This window comes from Phyllopteryx taeniolatus, chromosome 14 (assembly GCF_024500385.1).
Source record: "Phyllopteryx taeniolatus isolate TA_2022b chromosome 14, UOR_Ptae_1.2, whole genome shotgun sequence".
NCBI classification, from domain to species: domain Eukaryota; kingdom Metazoa; phylum Chordata; class Actinopteri; order Syngnathiformes; family Syngnathidae; genus Phyllopteryx; species Phyllopteryx taeniolatus.
This window is the reverse complement of record NC_084515.1, coordinates 24842858-24860276: the sequence shown is the minus strand read 5'-3', so window position 1 is coordinate 24860276 and position 17419 is coordinate 24842858. Positions and strand designations below refer to the sequence as shown.

General features: G+C 42.1%; 1 protein-coding gene across 4 annotated transcripts in view; it reads right to left on the bottom strand.

Annotated features, from left to right (window-relative positions):
• The window catches only part of LOC133489165 (solute carrier organic anion transporter family member 5A1-like), a 34100-nt gene extending 17037 nt beyond the window's left edge, over nt 1-17063 (bottom strand). The window contains exons 1-3 of one of the 4 annotated variants that reach the window (XM_061797995.1): nt 16925-17063; nt 11960-12109; nt 11132-11896 (exon numbers count right to left, since the gene is read on the bottom strand). In XM_061797995.1, coding sequence (XP_061653979.1) covers nt 11132-11896; nt 11960-12035 — 841 coding nt within the window. In that variant the 5' untranslated portion in view covers nt 12036-12109; nt 16925-17063. Of the gene's footprint in view, nt 1-11131; nt 12110-14621; nt 14704-16073; nt 16232-16924 lie in introns of those variants that run through there. The other 3 variants (XM_061797990.1, XM_061797991.1, XM_061797994.1) reach the window with 3 other exon arrangements.
• Between the last annotated feature and the right edge of the window lie 356 nt (nt 17064-17419).

Here is a 17419-nt window from a genome sequence, read left to right as displayed (position 1 = left end):
GGCCAGATAATCCTTCATTCCAATGGAGGAGAGGGAAAACGCGGGTTGAGTTATGCAACGTGACAGGATAAAAGCGGGATCCTGGCCAACAATCACGGCGGGCATGACAAGTCGAGGCAGATGCAACCGTGCATCGCAACGACGGTGGTCAAGCCTGGCCATGACAATGTCAGGGCACATGTAGACAAACAACAGACTGGTCGCTAGTCAATGTCGGGGCACATATGGACAACAGGTTCCAACGTTAAGCTTTGTTGAGTGGTGGCCAAGTTGTGGTGGCCCTGTCAGAACTTGTAATGGCCAAGAAATTAATGATATAATACGTTAAGTTTTAGTGATTATTCCGTATTTAGCTTCTTTATACTGTATTATCTAAGCCCCTTTGAAAAATTATTAGACCAATTGCATTCGTGGCGATGACTCTGGAGTAACCTCACTAAAATCAAGGCATTGCGATTGCACAAATTAATAATACTGCTTAGGAGAATATAGCAATGACAAAATTATTAAAATATTTATATATATATATAATATATATATATATATAAACTGTTTATTGACACCCCAGTTGGAGTTTCCTTTACAACTAAGCGGCAAACAAAAATAATCACACTCATTTTATATTTAAATACAAGACACACCTGGTTTTAGAAATCGCCACCTTAATGCTAGCAGTCAATGGAAAACCCTAGTGACAAGCTAGTTACTATTAGCATTTGGTCACGGAAGGGATTTACCTTCAAATAACGAATATTCCCACACAAACGCCGTAGTAACACATACAGACAGGTAATATAATAATATTCACTTGCATATATTCTTCCTAATCTGTGAAAAACAAGTTTATTAAGGTTATATCGTGACTTTCTTCTACTCCTTTTTTAAAAAAATTTTTTTTAGGAACAGCAGACACAGTCATTGACTGTATAAAAAGTCACTGTTTTTTTTTTCCTGACTGTGACATGAAATCAGACAAACCTTTCCTCTTTTAGGTCAGTTAAGATTAACACAATTATTTTTATTTGCTAAATGCCAGATTATTTTTTTTTTTAGACAGCTATAACAGACAATACGGCTAAAAGAATTGACACGCTCTTAGCCATCTTCTACTTTTCCTTTTGGCTTGTCCCTTTAGGGGTCGCCACAGCGTGTCATCCTTTTCCATGTAAGCCGATCTCCTGCATCCAACTGCCCTCATGTCTTCCCTCACTCCATCTATCAACCTTCTCTTCGGTAACTAACTCGCTTGCCTGGAAGCTCCATTCTCATCATTTCGTCACTAATGTATTTATTTTTCTTAAAAACCTTATATAAAATATCTAATATTATTTTACTTGTTATTATAATACAAATACTTGTTGTAAGTTGTAGTTAAATTTGAGTTTTGAGAGTTGAATCAATACAAAGTTTTGAAATAAAAGATTGTGTTAATTAATCATGATTTCAATATCAATCAAAATGATCGTGATTATTATTGTGTGAAGCTGATTGCATGCATTGCCATGAGGAAGGAACCCCACCTCCATCTTTTCCTTTTTTCTTTCCCCTTTTTTCCTCACTTTTTTTTTTGTTTCTTTATTTCTCTCTCTCTCTCTCTCTCTGTTACCACCAGCTTCGTATGTATATTGATCTGCTCATTTGCATGGAGGATGCTATAAAAAAATTGAAATGAAAATGGAAATGAAGGACTCTTTGGTGGAGGTAATAACTGCGACCATTATTGTGGAGATGAAAGCTCAAAGCTGCGAGAGGTTTATTTATTTATTTATTTTTTTTTGCTGAGCGCGCGACCGGTCATCACGGAGCCAGTGAGACGGTAGACAGACATGAAAGGGGCCAGACACAATGGAATGTTGTACGTTGTCACAGCAACACGCTGACACAGCACTCGTCTCCTTAACACTTTCCAACGCGGCGCCACCGTCAGGAAGGCCCAGAAATCTCACCTTATATCTGTAACATTTGCGATAAAGTGGTACCTTGCGCCTTTTATTCGTTCCATGACTCATCTCATAACTCCATTTACTCATATGAAATGAATTTTCCCCATTGAAATGCCTTTAATCCGTTCACAAAATCTCATGCGCAGATGCACATCACAAAATCTGGCACACACACGCGTCACAAATTCTCACACACGCACAAGTAACAAAATCTCATACACACAATCTCTAACACAAGTCTCCTACTTTAGTCACAAAATCTCATGTAAAATCTCACATTAATAACAAAATCTCACACACATACAAGTAACAAACTCACACACTAGTCTCAAACTCGCCCCCATAAGTCAATATTTCTCACTTACACACACGTTACAAAATCACACAAACACACATACGTGTCAAAATCTTACACTCGAGTCACATAATCCCACACGTTAAAAAATTTAACACACACATCACAAAATCTCACACACACATGAAAATTTCTCACACACACAACACAGAAGCTCACAAAATCACGCATACACACAAATAAATCACAAAATCACACAAACGCAAAATCAAAATCTCACGATCACGTAACAAAATCACACACGTCACAAAATCTCAATCAACTAAATTTCACTAGTCACAAAATCTCATACACACACAAGTCAAAACCTCACAGTAGTCATAAAATCTCAAACACAAGTCACAGAATCTCTCAATCTCTCTCTCTCACACACACACACACACACACACACCAGAAAATATCACGGTCACAAAAATCACTAAATCATACGCACAAAAGTCACAAAATAAGTTAAGTAATAATCATGTACATCTCATCTCATCGCTTGGAAAAGGCACAACTCTTTCTACAGCGCTTGTGTAGGCGTTCCTAATGATCTGACCAGCGAGGGTACGTGTTGCATATTAATGAGTCATCATGCTAAGTTCTCCAATCAAGTGCGTAACTGTGCAAAAATGGCTGCAGCATGTCAAGACTGCTATGAGTAATTGCACACACTCGCACGCACGCATCACTGCATAATTCTGAGCTTATTTGCCCACTTTAAGCATCTTGTTCTCCTGACACAAACACAAATTCTTATGCCACACTTGACTTATTAATTACGTGTATTATCTATTTATATGAAACCTTGAGCAGGCTGTAAAAATAAGAGCGATATTAATATTTAAAAACGGTGCAGTGAGATGCTCCACTCTGTCAGCACCAAATATACAGAGGGAGGCGAAAGGACACATCAACTGCAGCAGGTGGCACTGGTCTCAATGCATCAGTGGACCAATCAGGTCGTGGTGTCACACAGTGAGAGAAAATATTCATATCTTAATTTGTGGCTTTTTATTATTTATTCCATCCACAATATACATCCCAACACACCACTGTTGCCAGTTGCCACCATGACGTGAAGCATGTGTCCCAAACAGAGCGACTTTTATGACTCTTACAAAGCGGGCCTGTGCTCATATGTGTTTCAACTAAAGGAATGTTTGACTCATATATGAAAAAAGGGTCGTTAGGTCACGGGCAAGCTAGCAAAAGCTACGATTAGCTGGTGACCAGTTCAGGGCGTACCCTGGCTCTCGGCCAGAGTCGGCTAAGATATGCTCCAGAAAATGGATGGATGAAGCTAGCAAAACATACAACATTCCCGATCGGGCCAGCGTATGAAAAAAATTATCGTCATATGTAGGGATGTCACAATATTCACTTTATCGAAAAAATTACCCCGAGAAAACCCACACAGGCACGGGGAGAACATGCATACTCCACACAGGCGAGGCTGGATTTGAACCCAGGTCCTCAGAACTGTGAGGCAGACGTGCTAACCAGACATCGAACATTTGCTCGTTGACTTAAACCCTTCATTCCGAGTTGGTACCTTTCACACCAAACAAGGAATCAGGACAAAGCCAAAAACACGACCATTTTAGCCAATCAGAAGCCTGAACAACAACAATAGCCCCTTTCACATTGTAGAGCTTTAACGGAAATGCTTACATCAACTGGAGTTGATGTTCGGTTACAGAAGAGTCAAATGTTTTTTGTTTTTTTTTACAACCTCCAAAACCACCAAATTTTCAGGTTGACTTAAACCCGTCATTCCGAGTTGGGACCTAACTTTAACCCACACTGAACAGTGACAAAGATAAAAACGGACTGACGGCCAGTGTTAAAGGGGCTTAGGATAGTGGCACGAAGAATTACATTTACTGCAAGTTCACCAATCGTGGTGCTCTAAACTCAACCTGTAAGACTATTTTAGCCTATCAGAAGCCAGAAGAAAGTCATTCGCGGGAAAGACAACAATAGGCAGAGTGAAGAGTTTTAATGAAAACTTGACTCTAGTTGCTGTTCAGTTACAAAAGAGGTAGGTCCCTGAATGCAACATCAATCAAACAGGATTCCTGCATCCCAGCGTCGGAATGCTGACATTTTCCAGTTGAGCTAAACTCTCTCAGGTGACTTTTAGAGCAAGAAGAAGTCCATTGTTTGTCTATTCACCAGGGTCACTGCCTCATTCCTACAAACTTGACACACTGGAAGTATCAGGAATTTTTCCCAGCTTTTTCCACCTCGTCACAATTCTGATGTAAACTTTTTGGGATATTGTATATTGTCAACATTGCATATATATGACAATATATATTGTTTCAATGTGTTTTTTGCACTCGGGATGTCCCGATCCAACTTCCAATCAGATACCGATATTGCAGCATTGAGTTCTGGTCGATATCGGTCCAATCCCATATGAGCAATAATCATACATACTTTACTTATTTTGTCGTATGGAATGTTAGAAAAGGCTTGATCAAGTGATATTACTCAAACAGAGAACAATAATCAGCAAAAGTAAATATGAGAAAAACTGACCCATTTATTATTAACCAGTGGGTTACATATAGTAACTTTAAAAATAAGAATGTACTACAACTGAATACAATAAATAAAAAATTATATTAGAAGATCCTGAAAAATAACTTCAATAAAACCAATAACAAAAATATATTTAAAGTGCAACATAACCACTGCTTAACTTAAGCATATTCTACATTGGAATAGATTAATAAAAAAAAAAAAAACATGGAAAATAACCTCAATAAATAATCAATACAAATTATATTTTTAACGTGAAAAATACCAATTCACGGAGAATTCAGTATTATTATTATTTTTTGCTGTCAGTATATGGTGGCAACAGCATTTGCTCTCTCCACGTGCGGCAATGCATGCAGGCCTGGGTATAGTTTTTTTCAATTCGCTGCTCCTGCTGTGCACGTCCTGACCTCTCAGGGGCAATATGGTGCACACAATGAGACACAACGCAGTAACAAAGAAAGTCCAAGTCACGAACGAATATTTTTAATACAGCTCGTTTTTCCACAGAGTTTGAAGAATATACAGTATGCCTGAGAATATTGTTATATTCCTCTTTTGCATGTTCTTTTGTATGTTAGTTCACAAACGCTATATGAACATATAGCGTTTGTGAACTGATATTCATTATTAAATGACTACAGGCCTGTCGCTTTGACATCTGTGGTCATGAAGTCCTTTGAACGTCTCATCCTGGACCACCTCAAGAGTGTCACAGGTCCCCTGCTGGACCCCCTGCAGTTTGTCTACCAAGCGAACAGGTCTGCGGATGATACAGTCAACATGGGACTGCACTTCATCCTAGAACACCTCGACAGTGCAGGGACCTATGTGAGGATCCTGTTCGTGGACTTCAGCTCAGCGTTCAACACCATCATCCCTTAACTCCTTTCATCCAAGCTTCTCCAGCTCAGCGTCTCAACTGCCATCTGCCAGTGGATTTACAGCTTTCTGACGGGCAGGACACAGCAGGTGAGGCTGGGGGAGGCCACCTCATCCACACGCAGCATCAGCACTGGGGCACCCCAAGGTTGTGTCCTCTCTCCGCTGCTCTTCTCTCTCTACACGAACGACTGCACCTCAGCGCACCAGACTATCAAACTCCTGAAGTTTGCAGATGACACCACTGTCATCGGCCTCATCAAGGACGGTGACGAGTCTGCATATCGACAGGAAGCGGAGTGGCTGGAGCTGTGGTGCGGCTGACACAACCTGGAGCTGAACATGCTCAAGACTCTAGAGATGATCATGGACTTCAGGAGGCATCCTTCGCCATAGCTGCCCCTCACGTTGTCCAGCTGCCTTGTGTCAACCGTCGAGACCTTCAAGTTCCTGGGAATTACAATCTCTCAGGACCTGAAGTGGGCGACCAACATCAACTCCGTCCTCAAAAAGGCCCAGCAGAGGATGTACTTCCTGCGGCTTCTGAGAAAGCACGGCCTGCCACCGGAGCTGCTGAGACAGTTCTACACAGCGGTCATCGAATCAGTCCTGTGTTCTTCCATCACAGTCTGGTTTGGTGCTGCTACAAAAAAGGACAAAGTCCGACTACAACGGACAATCAAAACTGCTGAAAGGATTGTCGGTACCCCCCTACCCACCCTTGAGGACTTGCACGCTGCCAGAACTAAGACAAGGGCGTGCAAAATCCTCTCGGACCCTCCGCACCCCGGTCACCAGCTCTTCCAGCTCCTTCCCTCAGGTAGGCGCTACCGATCAATGCAAACTAGAACTAGTAGACATTCCAACAGCTTCTTCTTTCTTGCGATCAACTTCTTAAACACCTAACCTACAATTCCATTACAACATGGTGGCAATTTTTTGACTTGAGTTCGTTGTCACATTTCTGTGGGGCCAATTATGTATTATGTATTGCATATACTGGCCACTCATGCCAGAGTAGCATCTGCTCCATTTGCACACTGATTGAGGAGTATCTGTAACATTTGCACAACCAACAGTCCCAGACTATCGCACTACTCGTCACTTTAAACCGCATACACTCCTTGAAGTCTCAGCGCCCTTTGCACAATGGTCATTGCACCAGACTATTGAAATATTAGTCATTCGAAGTGCTCTAAGTGCTAGAGGACTTTGCATCTTTTTGCACAATTGTCAAAAAAAATAAAAATAAATAAAGAATAAAAATGTGCCGGCATTACCAGATAACTAGCAACCCTTTACTGCTCAGTGACTGTTTTTTTTTTTTTTTTTGTTAATGTCTTTCTGTCTCCAAAGTGTTCTGTAAATTGACTGTCTGTTGTCGTACTAGAGCGGCTCCAACTACCGGAGACAAATTCTGTGTGTGTTTTTGGACATACTTGGCAAATAAAGATGATTCTGATTCTGATTCTGAGAGATATAAGTGCCATGAAGGTCAGGGGTCATTTTTGTTAGCTCGTCACTGTTTTTTCATTCATTGTGTGTTCGCTTTGAGCTAGCAATTTTTCTGAACAAAAACGAAGAAAGACATGAAGTCTGTGATGTATTTGAACATTCAATAGGTGTAATTGTTTTATGTCTGTTTGGTTTTCGAGTGAATTTCAACTGGAGTGCCAATGAATGACTTTAAGCAAGCAAAATTCACTCTTACTCCTTGCTAGTACAAAATTTGAATATAGTGGAAAGGTTTATTTATTTCCATAATTCCATTCAAAAAGTTAAACTTTCATAGATTATAGATTCAGGGACCACAATTAAAACTATTTCAAGTATTTATTAATTTATTTTTACATAATTTGGGCTTCCAGCTCATAAAACCCACAAAATCAGGAATTCAAAAAATTAGAATAGTGTGAAGAAATCACCATTTACTTCGCAGTTTTTGTAGAAAAAAAAGAAAGAAAGAAGGGAATTAGGGTGACATTAAATCAATCAAAATATGGTACTTTTAAAACGATGTTAATCATCAATACTTGGTTGGGAATCCCTTTGCTTGTTATGGAAGCCAAAATTTCCTTGATGCTTGGTGTCAGTTCTTTTTTGTTTTTGGGTCTGGTGCCCCTCATTTTCCTCTTGATAATACCCCATAGATTCTCAATGGGGTTTAGATCTGGCGAGTTGGTTGGTCAGTCAAGCACTGTGATGGCATGTGCATAAAACCAGGTTTTGGTGCTTCTGGTGGTATGGGCAGGGTCCAGGTTCTGCTGGAAGATGAAATCTGCATCTCCATACAGATCCTCAGCAGAAGGAATCATGAAGTCCTCTAAAACATTCTGGTAGAGCTTGGATTTAAGAAAGCAGAGTTTACCAACACCTGCTCTGGACATTGCACCCCAAATCATGACTGACTGTGGATATTTCACACTGGATCTCAACCAGCTTGGGTTCTGTTCTTCACCAGTCTTCCTACAAACCCCTGGACCTTGATTCACGAATGAAAGGCACACTTTACATTCATCAGAAAAGAGGACCTTGGACCACTGGCCAACAGTCCAGTCCTTCTTCTCCTTGGCCCAGTTGAGACACTTCCTACGTTGGCTCAGGCTCAGAAACGGCTTGACCCGAGGAACCCGACAGTTGTAGCCCATCTCCCTGATGCGTCTGAATGTGGTGGTTTTTGAAGCTGTGACTCCCGCCTCATTCCACTCTCTCTCGATCTCTGCTAGCTTCTTGAATCTTCTCGGTTTGAAAATAAGATGAAGCCCACGGTCATCTCTTTTACTGGTTCATCTTCTCCTGCCACATTTTGTCCTTCCACTAGACTTTCCATTGATATGCTTGGACACAGCACACTGTGAAGAGCCAGCCTCCTTAGCGATGAACCTTTGTGGCTTACCCATCCTGTGGAGGGTATTAAGGATGGTCTTCTGGCCAGTTGTCAAATCTGCAGTCTTCCCCATGTTGAACCCAACTGAGAACCCAATTGAACCAAACTCAACCAATTTAATGAGAGAAACCTGTGCAGGTGCTTTGAGGTTAGTAGATGATTAGTGTGTGACACTCAGTTTAAAGCATTTGTGGCCTGCACAATTTGGGCTGATTTCTTCACTCTATTCTAATTTTTTGAATTCCTGCTTTCGTGGGTTTTATGAGCTGGAAGCCCAAATTATGTAAAAACAAATAAATCCTTGAAATTGTTTAAATTGTGGAGCCTGAATCTATAATCTATGAAAGTAATTTTTTTTTTTTTAATGGAATTATGGAAATAAATAAACTTTTCCATTTTTTGCTGACATCGGACTGATTTCCGATCTCGAAGATCGGATCGGGACACCCCTATTTTGCAACTTTAATTGTGAATTGCAACAGTTGGTTTAATTAGAGTATACAAGAAGTGATTCCAGTCTGTCTGCTCAAAAACAACAGCAAAAAGTGGAGGTGTGAAGCTGACCGCATGCATTTCCATGAGAGGAATAAGTACCTATCTGGCTATCTAGCTATCAATACCGGGAGGAGGGCAAATGACTCCAACTACCGGAGACAAATTCTTTGTGCGTTTTCACATACTTGGCCAGTGAAGGATTCTGATTTGGATTTACACAGCACATTGCTCGTAGTCCATAGAAAAGACAGTGTGCCACTTCTCCTTGTCATCTCGTGTTCAGGAATGCACACAAGTTTCCCTTTCGGCTCTCACTCACTCACACAAACTCACTCACGCACACACACACACACACACTCACAGACTCACTCACACACACAGAGAATCCCACTCTAATTTGTTGCTCTGATTAATCTTCAGCTTGTTTGAGGGCACTGGGGCGACAATACCAGGCCAGACGTGCCAAATCCAAAGCGGGTGAGAAGGAGTAGGATGGGCTTGGATTGGGGGCTTTAAAGGTTCATGATTTGAATTGAGGAACAGACAACTATTCACAGCGAAGTAAGCAAAGCACTGCTCACCAAATCCTCTTTCACACAAAGTTTACGCACAATGAGTGCAACAAAGCCGGAACGGAAGATCAGCCTGTGTGCCTTTCACACAAAACCCAGCAGGACAGATTATTACCACACACTTTCAAAAATTCATCCTCAAGTTATTTCAACATAGATGCAACCGGATGACACCAAAGTAATCCTTTTGCTGCTTTGGTCTGAACGCAACAGTGAACAGGTGAGGTATTCGGCGAATAACGGCACGCGTTAAACACTTAAACAAGTATGAAACATTTGGCGGAGGTTTAGTCATTAACCCACTAAAGAGGCCAGAAAAATTTCTTGCAAATTTCACACACCACAGTGTTTTTAAAAAGCCCACCAAATTTGAATGCATAATAAAAAAATTATAACAAAAAAAATAATAATCCCGATGTATGTAAAATAAGGCTCAGAAATCAAGAAAATAAGGCCCCGCCCTCATGCTGCGGGACTGTGTGGGTGTGTCCGCTGAAGGCGCTGTAGACAGACCTTCACCTGTCAAAAAAATATGTTCGCTGTAGTCAACTAATGGCTAAATAACCTGTGCCACTGCAGTTATGGTTAATAAACAAACTTTGTGTGTGTGTGTGTGCGTGTTGTGTAGGGACCCACACACAACAACTCCAAGCGAGGCAGCTGACGTTTTAAACGATGTCGCCGTGATCAAGCGAGCTGTTTAGTTCCTTCGCTCGTGGGCTAGTGGACGTAATAAACAGTTAACTTTGCCTTAAGTGTCTGTGTTGTGTGGAGCGACACGCGGCGCATCGAGTAAGGCTGTGGAGTATTGGACGGAGCCAACGCCGATTCGCCAGTCCTCTGCCGGTCCACGAGCCCACTAGTGGTTAATACGTACTAGTCTAGCCACTAGTAGCAGGCAACTTTGCAGTGGAGCTGTCCAACTTGCCGTCGGCTTGCTGCGTGAGCCGCGTGTTGGTCACCACAACAATGACAATTTATCGAGTCCAGAAAAAACGATTCCTTGTCTATGTCCATTTTATTTATCAAACGATAAGTCGATAATTCAAAATGGCGAGGGAGGCAAGCAAAACAGAAACTACCTTATTTACTTCCTTAACACATTGTTTTGATTGGTTCTCGTCAACTTTTCACACCTCTCAAACAAAATTAGTTCTAAATGAATCTCGTCTCTGGCAGGCATTTACGTCTCGTTTTTAATTTTATTCATTGACAAAAAAATGTCAATACACTTCGTCATCATTTTAGTACCCGGAAATACATTTTCATGTGGTCATCGTCTCGTCCTTGTCAGAAAAAAAATAGGTTGTTGACTATGACAAAAAAATGTTCATCAACAAAATTAACGAACGATCGATCGATCGATCGATCGATAGATAGATAGATAGATACCCACCAATAGTGAGGGTTCATCGTACCACTACCACAAGGCAATCCCTTCGCTTATCTGAAGGCGGGAGCTTACCTAGGTAGAGCGAGGCGTTCTCCTTCTTGACGTTGTCATCCAGGTAGGTCGGCCCCAGAGTGTAAATGGGGGTGGAGCCCATGCCAACCAGGATCTGCGCAACAATGAAGAGTGCCACATACAGGTTGTGCTCGTTGCCCTCCTGGTCCCGCGGGCAGGACGCCATGTCCACGCGGTCTCTGCGGCTGGCGTTGACGCTCAAGCACAGACCCTCGTTGGCCGACGACGAGTTGACCTCCTGGATCTGGTAGGCGGGTGAGATGAAGTGCGGCAGTGAGAAAAGGGCGGCACCCACTGCGATGAAGACGCCGCCCACCGCCAGCCAGCGAGGCCTCTGCCCCCTGCCCCCGAAGTAGCTGATGAACACCACGACCAGGAGGCTGCCGATGTCAAAGCAGCTGACGAGGAGACCCGACTCAGAGCTGCGGAGACTGTAACGTTTCTCGATGGTCGTGATCACGCTGCTCAGGTAGCCCGATACCATCAGGGACTGGATGAACGTCAGGTAGCACATGCAGAACAGGAAGCACCGAGAGTCCTGCAGGATTAGCGCCAGGTACTTCCTACTGGGCACGCCAAGTCGCGGTAGGAAGCCAGGTGGCGAGGTCCGGCGGGCCAGCGTTTTATTGCGGCGTCCAGCGGAGGCCGAGGAGGGGGACGAGTTCTCCGCAGGCCGGTTCAACGCCGACTTGCCAGCCTTGGGCAGGAAATCACTCGCCAGGGACGAGTCGGTGCGGCCGAGCTGGATGAACTCGGTGCTCTCCTCTGCCATGACCGAAGCAGACAGTGAGGCTTCCTCTTGCGTCTTGAGACTTTGATGGGTCGTACCTGGATCCTCCGCCTCGCTGGAACCGGCGTCCTCCTTGCGAAGGGACGCAGACAATTCGGACAAGTCGGCCTCCATGACGAACGCCCGCAGCGTCCGGTCCGGGTGATGATGCTGCGAGTAGACGCTTCACAGGGCCATGCCGTCTTCAGCTTGGAAAAATACAGTAGGAACAATATTATTCAGTAGTGTGGAAGATTTCGTTGCCCTTCTAGCATCACTGCCTAAAGCCAGGCACACACATACAGTATCATAACACAAACAACCACAGAAGGAGTATTTCAAACTTCCCCGCTGCTGATCATAAAAAGGCATACAAATCCACCACTGTGCTTGCTGAACTGGACAGGTGTAATAAATAAATAAATAATTTAAATGATAGAGACCGAGCCCTGCCGCGAAAATCCGTGAGTAATTGATGCATCCCCACTGAAAAGGTTTCTAATTGCTTATAGATTGAGCTACTTGCGTTAAAATGAAACTCCTTAACTCACTTCAACATACTTCCTTGGCCTCAAGACGCGGCAAGATGGCAGCAAACCTGCTGTTGCTAAAAGGAAGCTCCTCAATTCACTTCAACATAGTTCTTGGCACCAAGATGCCATGGGACGATGGCAAAGCAATGCTTTCATCACTTCAGCCTGTAATGCTCGGGGTTGAACGATATCAGATTTTTTTTGTAGTCTACATTAAGGTGATAATCTTTCGAGATTGACGACAGGCTCCTCCTGCTGGCTGATGTATGCGGTAACGTACTAACACATTTCTGGTTTTCGGAGGTGTGCGCTTGTCAGCGCAAAGGAAGTACCTGAAGAGCTCAGAGACAGAATTGTGGCAAGGCACAGATCTGGCCAAAGGTTACAAAACAAATTCTGCTGCACTTAAGGTTCCTAAGAGCACAGTAGCCTCCATAATCCTTAAATGTCAGACGTTTGGGACGACTAGAATCCTTCCTAGAGCTGACCGTCCGGCCAAACTGAGTAACTGGGGGAGAAGAGCCTTGGTGAGAGAGGTAAAGAAGAACCTAAAGATCACTGTGGCTGAGCTCCAGAGATGCAGTCGGGAGATGGGAGAAAGTTCTAGAAAGTCAACATCACTGCACCCCTCCACCAGTCGGGGCTTTATGGCAGAGTGGCCCTACGGAAGCCTCCCCTCAGTGCAAGATACATGAAAGCCCGCATGGAGTTTGCTAAAAAACACCTGAAGGACTCCAAGATGATTGGAAATAAGATTCTCTGGTCTGATGAGACCAAGATAGAAATTGTTGGCCTTAATTCTAAGCGGTATGTGTGCAGAAAATCAGGCACTGCTCATCACTGTCCAATACAGTCCCAACAGTGAAGTATAGTGGTGGCAGCGTCATGCTGTGGGGGTGTTTTTCAGCTGCAGGGACAGGGAGACTGGTTGCAATCGAAGAAAAGATGAATGCGGCCGAGTACAGGGTTATCGTGGACGAAAACCTTCTCCAGAGTACTCAGAACCTCAGACTGGCCATAACGTTCACCTTCAAAAAAGACAATGACCCTAAGCACACAGCTAAAATACTGAAGGGGGGGCTTCTGAACAACTCAGTGACTGTTTTTGAATGGCCGAGCCAGAGCCCTGACTTAAACCCAATTGAGCATCTCTGGAAAGACCTGAAAATGGCTGCACACCAACGTTCACCATCCAACCTGACAGAACTGGAGAGGATCTGCAAGGAGGAACGGCAGATGATCCCCAAATCCAGGTGTGAAAAACGTGTTGCATCATTCCCCAAAAGACTCACGGCTGTATTAGCTCAAAAGGGGGCTTCTACTAAATACTGAGCAAAGAGTCTGAATACTTATGGCTGTGTGATATTTCAGTTTTTCTTTTTTTATAAATCCGCAAAAAAATTCAACAATTCCATTTTTTTCTGTCAATATGGGGTGCTGTGTAATGAGGGAAAAAATTAACTTAAATGATTTTAGCAAATGGCTGCAATATAAAAAAAATGAGTGAAAAATATAAGGGGGACTAAATACCCACTCTACCTGCTAAATTACCGTTCATCGATGGTTACTCTCCACTGGAACACGGTTCCAGCAAGACTACAGTGAAAAGTCTACCGTAGCACCTACATATAAAATAATTGTTCATATATTTAGTGGAAATGATAAAATAGAAATATTAGTAAAGGAAAAAAGTTCACCTAGTCATTTAAAATTGTATAAAATAATTGAGAAAAGTGTTTACTAGAAACATAAGGAAAAATACTCAAAAAGGTTTACAAAACCTTTTAACATTATTTATTTCATGAAAAAATTTTTAATTTATTGTGAATAAAAAATGGTAAAATAAACAATTTTACATATACATTGCACATTTATTTTTTATTAAATAAATGGTTAATTTATTTATAGTAAATATTACGAAATAGTAAAATCTGGAATTGTACATTTTGACTGGCATGTTTATTTATTTTATACAATAATTGGTTAATTCATAATAATAAAATAATTATAAATAAAATGGAAATGAGTGAATTATTTCATTATCGTAAACAAACTATTTTACATACACGACTTTTTTTTTTTTTTTTTTTTTTACTTCCTCTACGAATGAGCTGATTCTGCTGTCCGTATTAAACTAACAGTTTTTGAGGCAACGGGTTTGCATATTTTCAACTTCAAGTCAACTTACTGTAAAACCAGATGTCCTCTCTCTGTAGTCCAAACACCTTTCCTCCTCAACACTGAAAACTTAATGTTTTCATGGTGTCGAGGAGGAAAAGTGTGTGGCCAAGAAGTGAGAGGACACCTGCTTATCTGCACCCCGAGTTATCTCCTCCTTGCACATGGGCCGCAACAGTACTTTATTTTTTTTTTAAAAACGGAGGGAGGGCAACATAAAAAGTGTGGGTGTGGGAAAAGTGGGGGTGTTGCGACACCCAAATCCCCCGCGGGGGTAACAACACTAACAACAGTGGCGCCTTGAGAAACAAATGTCATTTGTTATGTGACAGCGCTCGCAACGCCAAACACACCTGTCTAAAATCGCCTTTTTTCATTTAAATGGACGAAAATTCCAGTTACATGTTCCAGCCACCCCCAAAGAAACATTTTGTAATGTGTATTTAATAAGGAAAATAGCACTCTATAATATTGTACTTTATAAAAACAGAGTCATACATAATAAGAATTAAACAGTTTGTGCATCATGATTTAATGCTTCAATTCAGTTAATTGCACTGCTCCATGTGTTGTGCCCACATTGGCCACCGAGTGGCAGTGTAGTACAGTACTCACAGTTCTGAGGACCGGGGTTCAAACCCTGCCTGTGTGGAATTTGCATGTTCTCCCCGTGTCTGCGTGGGTTTTCTCCGGGCTGATTGAAGACTCTAAATTGCCCGTAGGTGTGAATGTGAGTGTGAATGGTTGTTTGTTGTTATGTGCCCTGCGATTGACCAGTTCAGGGTGTACCCCGCCTCTCGCCCGAAGATAGCTGGGATAGGCTCCAGCACGCCTGCGACCCTTGTGAGGATAAGCGGTAAAGAAAATGGATGGATGGATGGAATATTAGTCGTTTTTTGCAGATGATAAAAAAACATGTCTGTGAGTATTGTGATACTGTCTGTCTACGTGTTGCTCCACCATTTGTGTTCAAATATTACAACACTGTGACTACCGATGCCAATCATTAGCCCATAAATAGCATTTTCCATTATGTGTTAGCATTAAGCTAGTGGGGGCATTTTTAATGCAGTTATGTGTTTGTTCTCTTGAGTTCGCTGCCACCATACAGCGCTTGTCGTTCAGATGCTCGAAATACGAAAAAAAAATTTTTTTTTTTAAATAATCGGACAAACGATGACTCGTATTTCGAAAAACTCATATGTCGGGTCACTCGTATCTCAAGGTACCACTGTATAATCAGTTGTTGAAAATGTTTCGACATCCCTGTTCTGACTGTTCCTCTTCTTCTGGGATGAAATGAACCTGGAGAGGTTGCATGGGTGGGTCCCTACCGGCCTGCCTTGCCTTCCACCCAACCAGGATCACACGGTTGTCACACTTGGTCCTGTTTGCCCAGCCTGCCTCCTCCTCCTCCTCCTCCTCCTCCTCCTCCCAGCCACCGTCAAGGGCATCTACCCACCTGGATCATCGCTCGTTTGCATCACCAGCACATTTATAGTGTTAGAAAATATGACCAAAAAAAAAAAAAGACGATGAGCATCACTTGGGGGAGGGCGACGCTGCGGATGCTGCTTTACTGACGACAAACACCGCAGTGCTTCTTTTTTCAAAACACATCCATCGCGGTGGAATTAAGACGCTGAAGACGGAAGTGGACGCTTCAAAGTAAAATAGCGATAACAAAAAAAAAAAAAAAAATATTACTGATATAAAATCCACTGTAGTGGTTTGGCTCATATTTAATTGCAATAAGAATATTTTGGGGTGATTGAATTACTAAATTTCCAAACTTCATCTAGGTCATCGACGAACTCCGTAAATAATCCATCAGATTTCAAATGTTGCCCCTTGCGAATCGCACCAAACGTGGCATTGCAGTATTTGTTGCCATATTAAGTTCACTGCTCGTTGTCTACTGCTGAAATCGGCCGCAGTGAAATGAGCGTAGCGGTCGGCTATTTCCTTCAAATATGAATACACGACGCGAGTCTAACCAGGCGGAGCATCTGTACGAGCTCCTAGTCGACTCACAACCAGAATCAACGAGTCACATGTTGAAAGTTAAACGAATACCTTAAAGCTCACAATAACCCCCACAAATACCCCTTTTGTTTCATTATCATTTGATATTACTGACGATATTTTGACGAAAACGACACTGCGTCTAGGTTTTATTGTGAAAAGTATTCCCAGGATGACACAGCTAGGCTGCAGTTAGCCGCACGAGTAAAGCCCCGCAGTGATGCTCATTTGAACACCTTTCAATTAACATTTCGATGGCGACACAAAATAACGATAAGGTGGACTCACTTGACGCTTATACGTGAAGAGATGATAAATCCTCACGCAGCCATATCAGAGTCCCTCGCTTGGTGTCTGGCGAGTGGGCAAAAGAAAAGTGTCTCGTTTTCTTTCTGGAGGAACTGATGGACGCCAACTCCAGCATCAGGGAAACACGCCGGAAATAGCATGGGGGATCCCTTCAAATTAAAAGCACATCGCTTGGAACCCTTTGAATGAAAACGAGCTTCAGTTCAATGAGCCGTTTTTCAGACATACTTTACTAAGACAGTATTATTTTAGATATTTTTTATATTTACAAAAATATAATAATTTTTTTTAAACAGGTAAAGATATTTATATATTTTCAACAATATTGTTTCTAATTGTTCGACATGTTTTAAAAGATTAGAGTATATTTTCAAATATTCAAATAAATTATAGATATTTATTTCAGAAATATGTTAGCATTCAAAAATATTGTTGACATTTTTAAATGCATCTTTGATTCAAAGAATTGAAAAT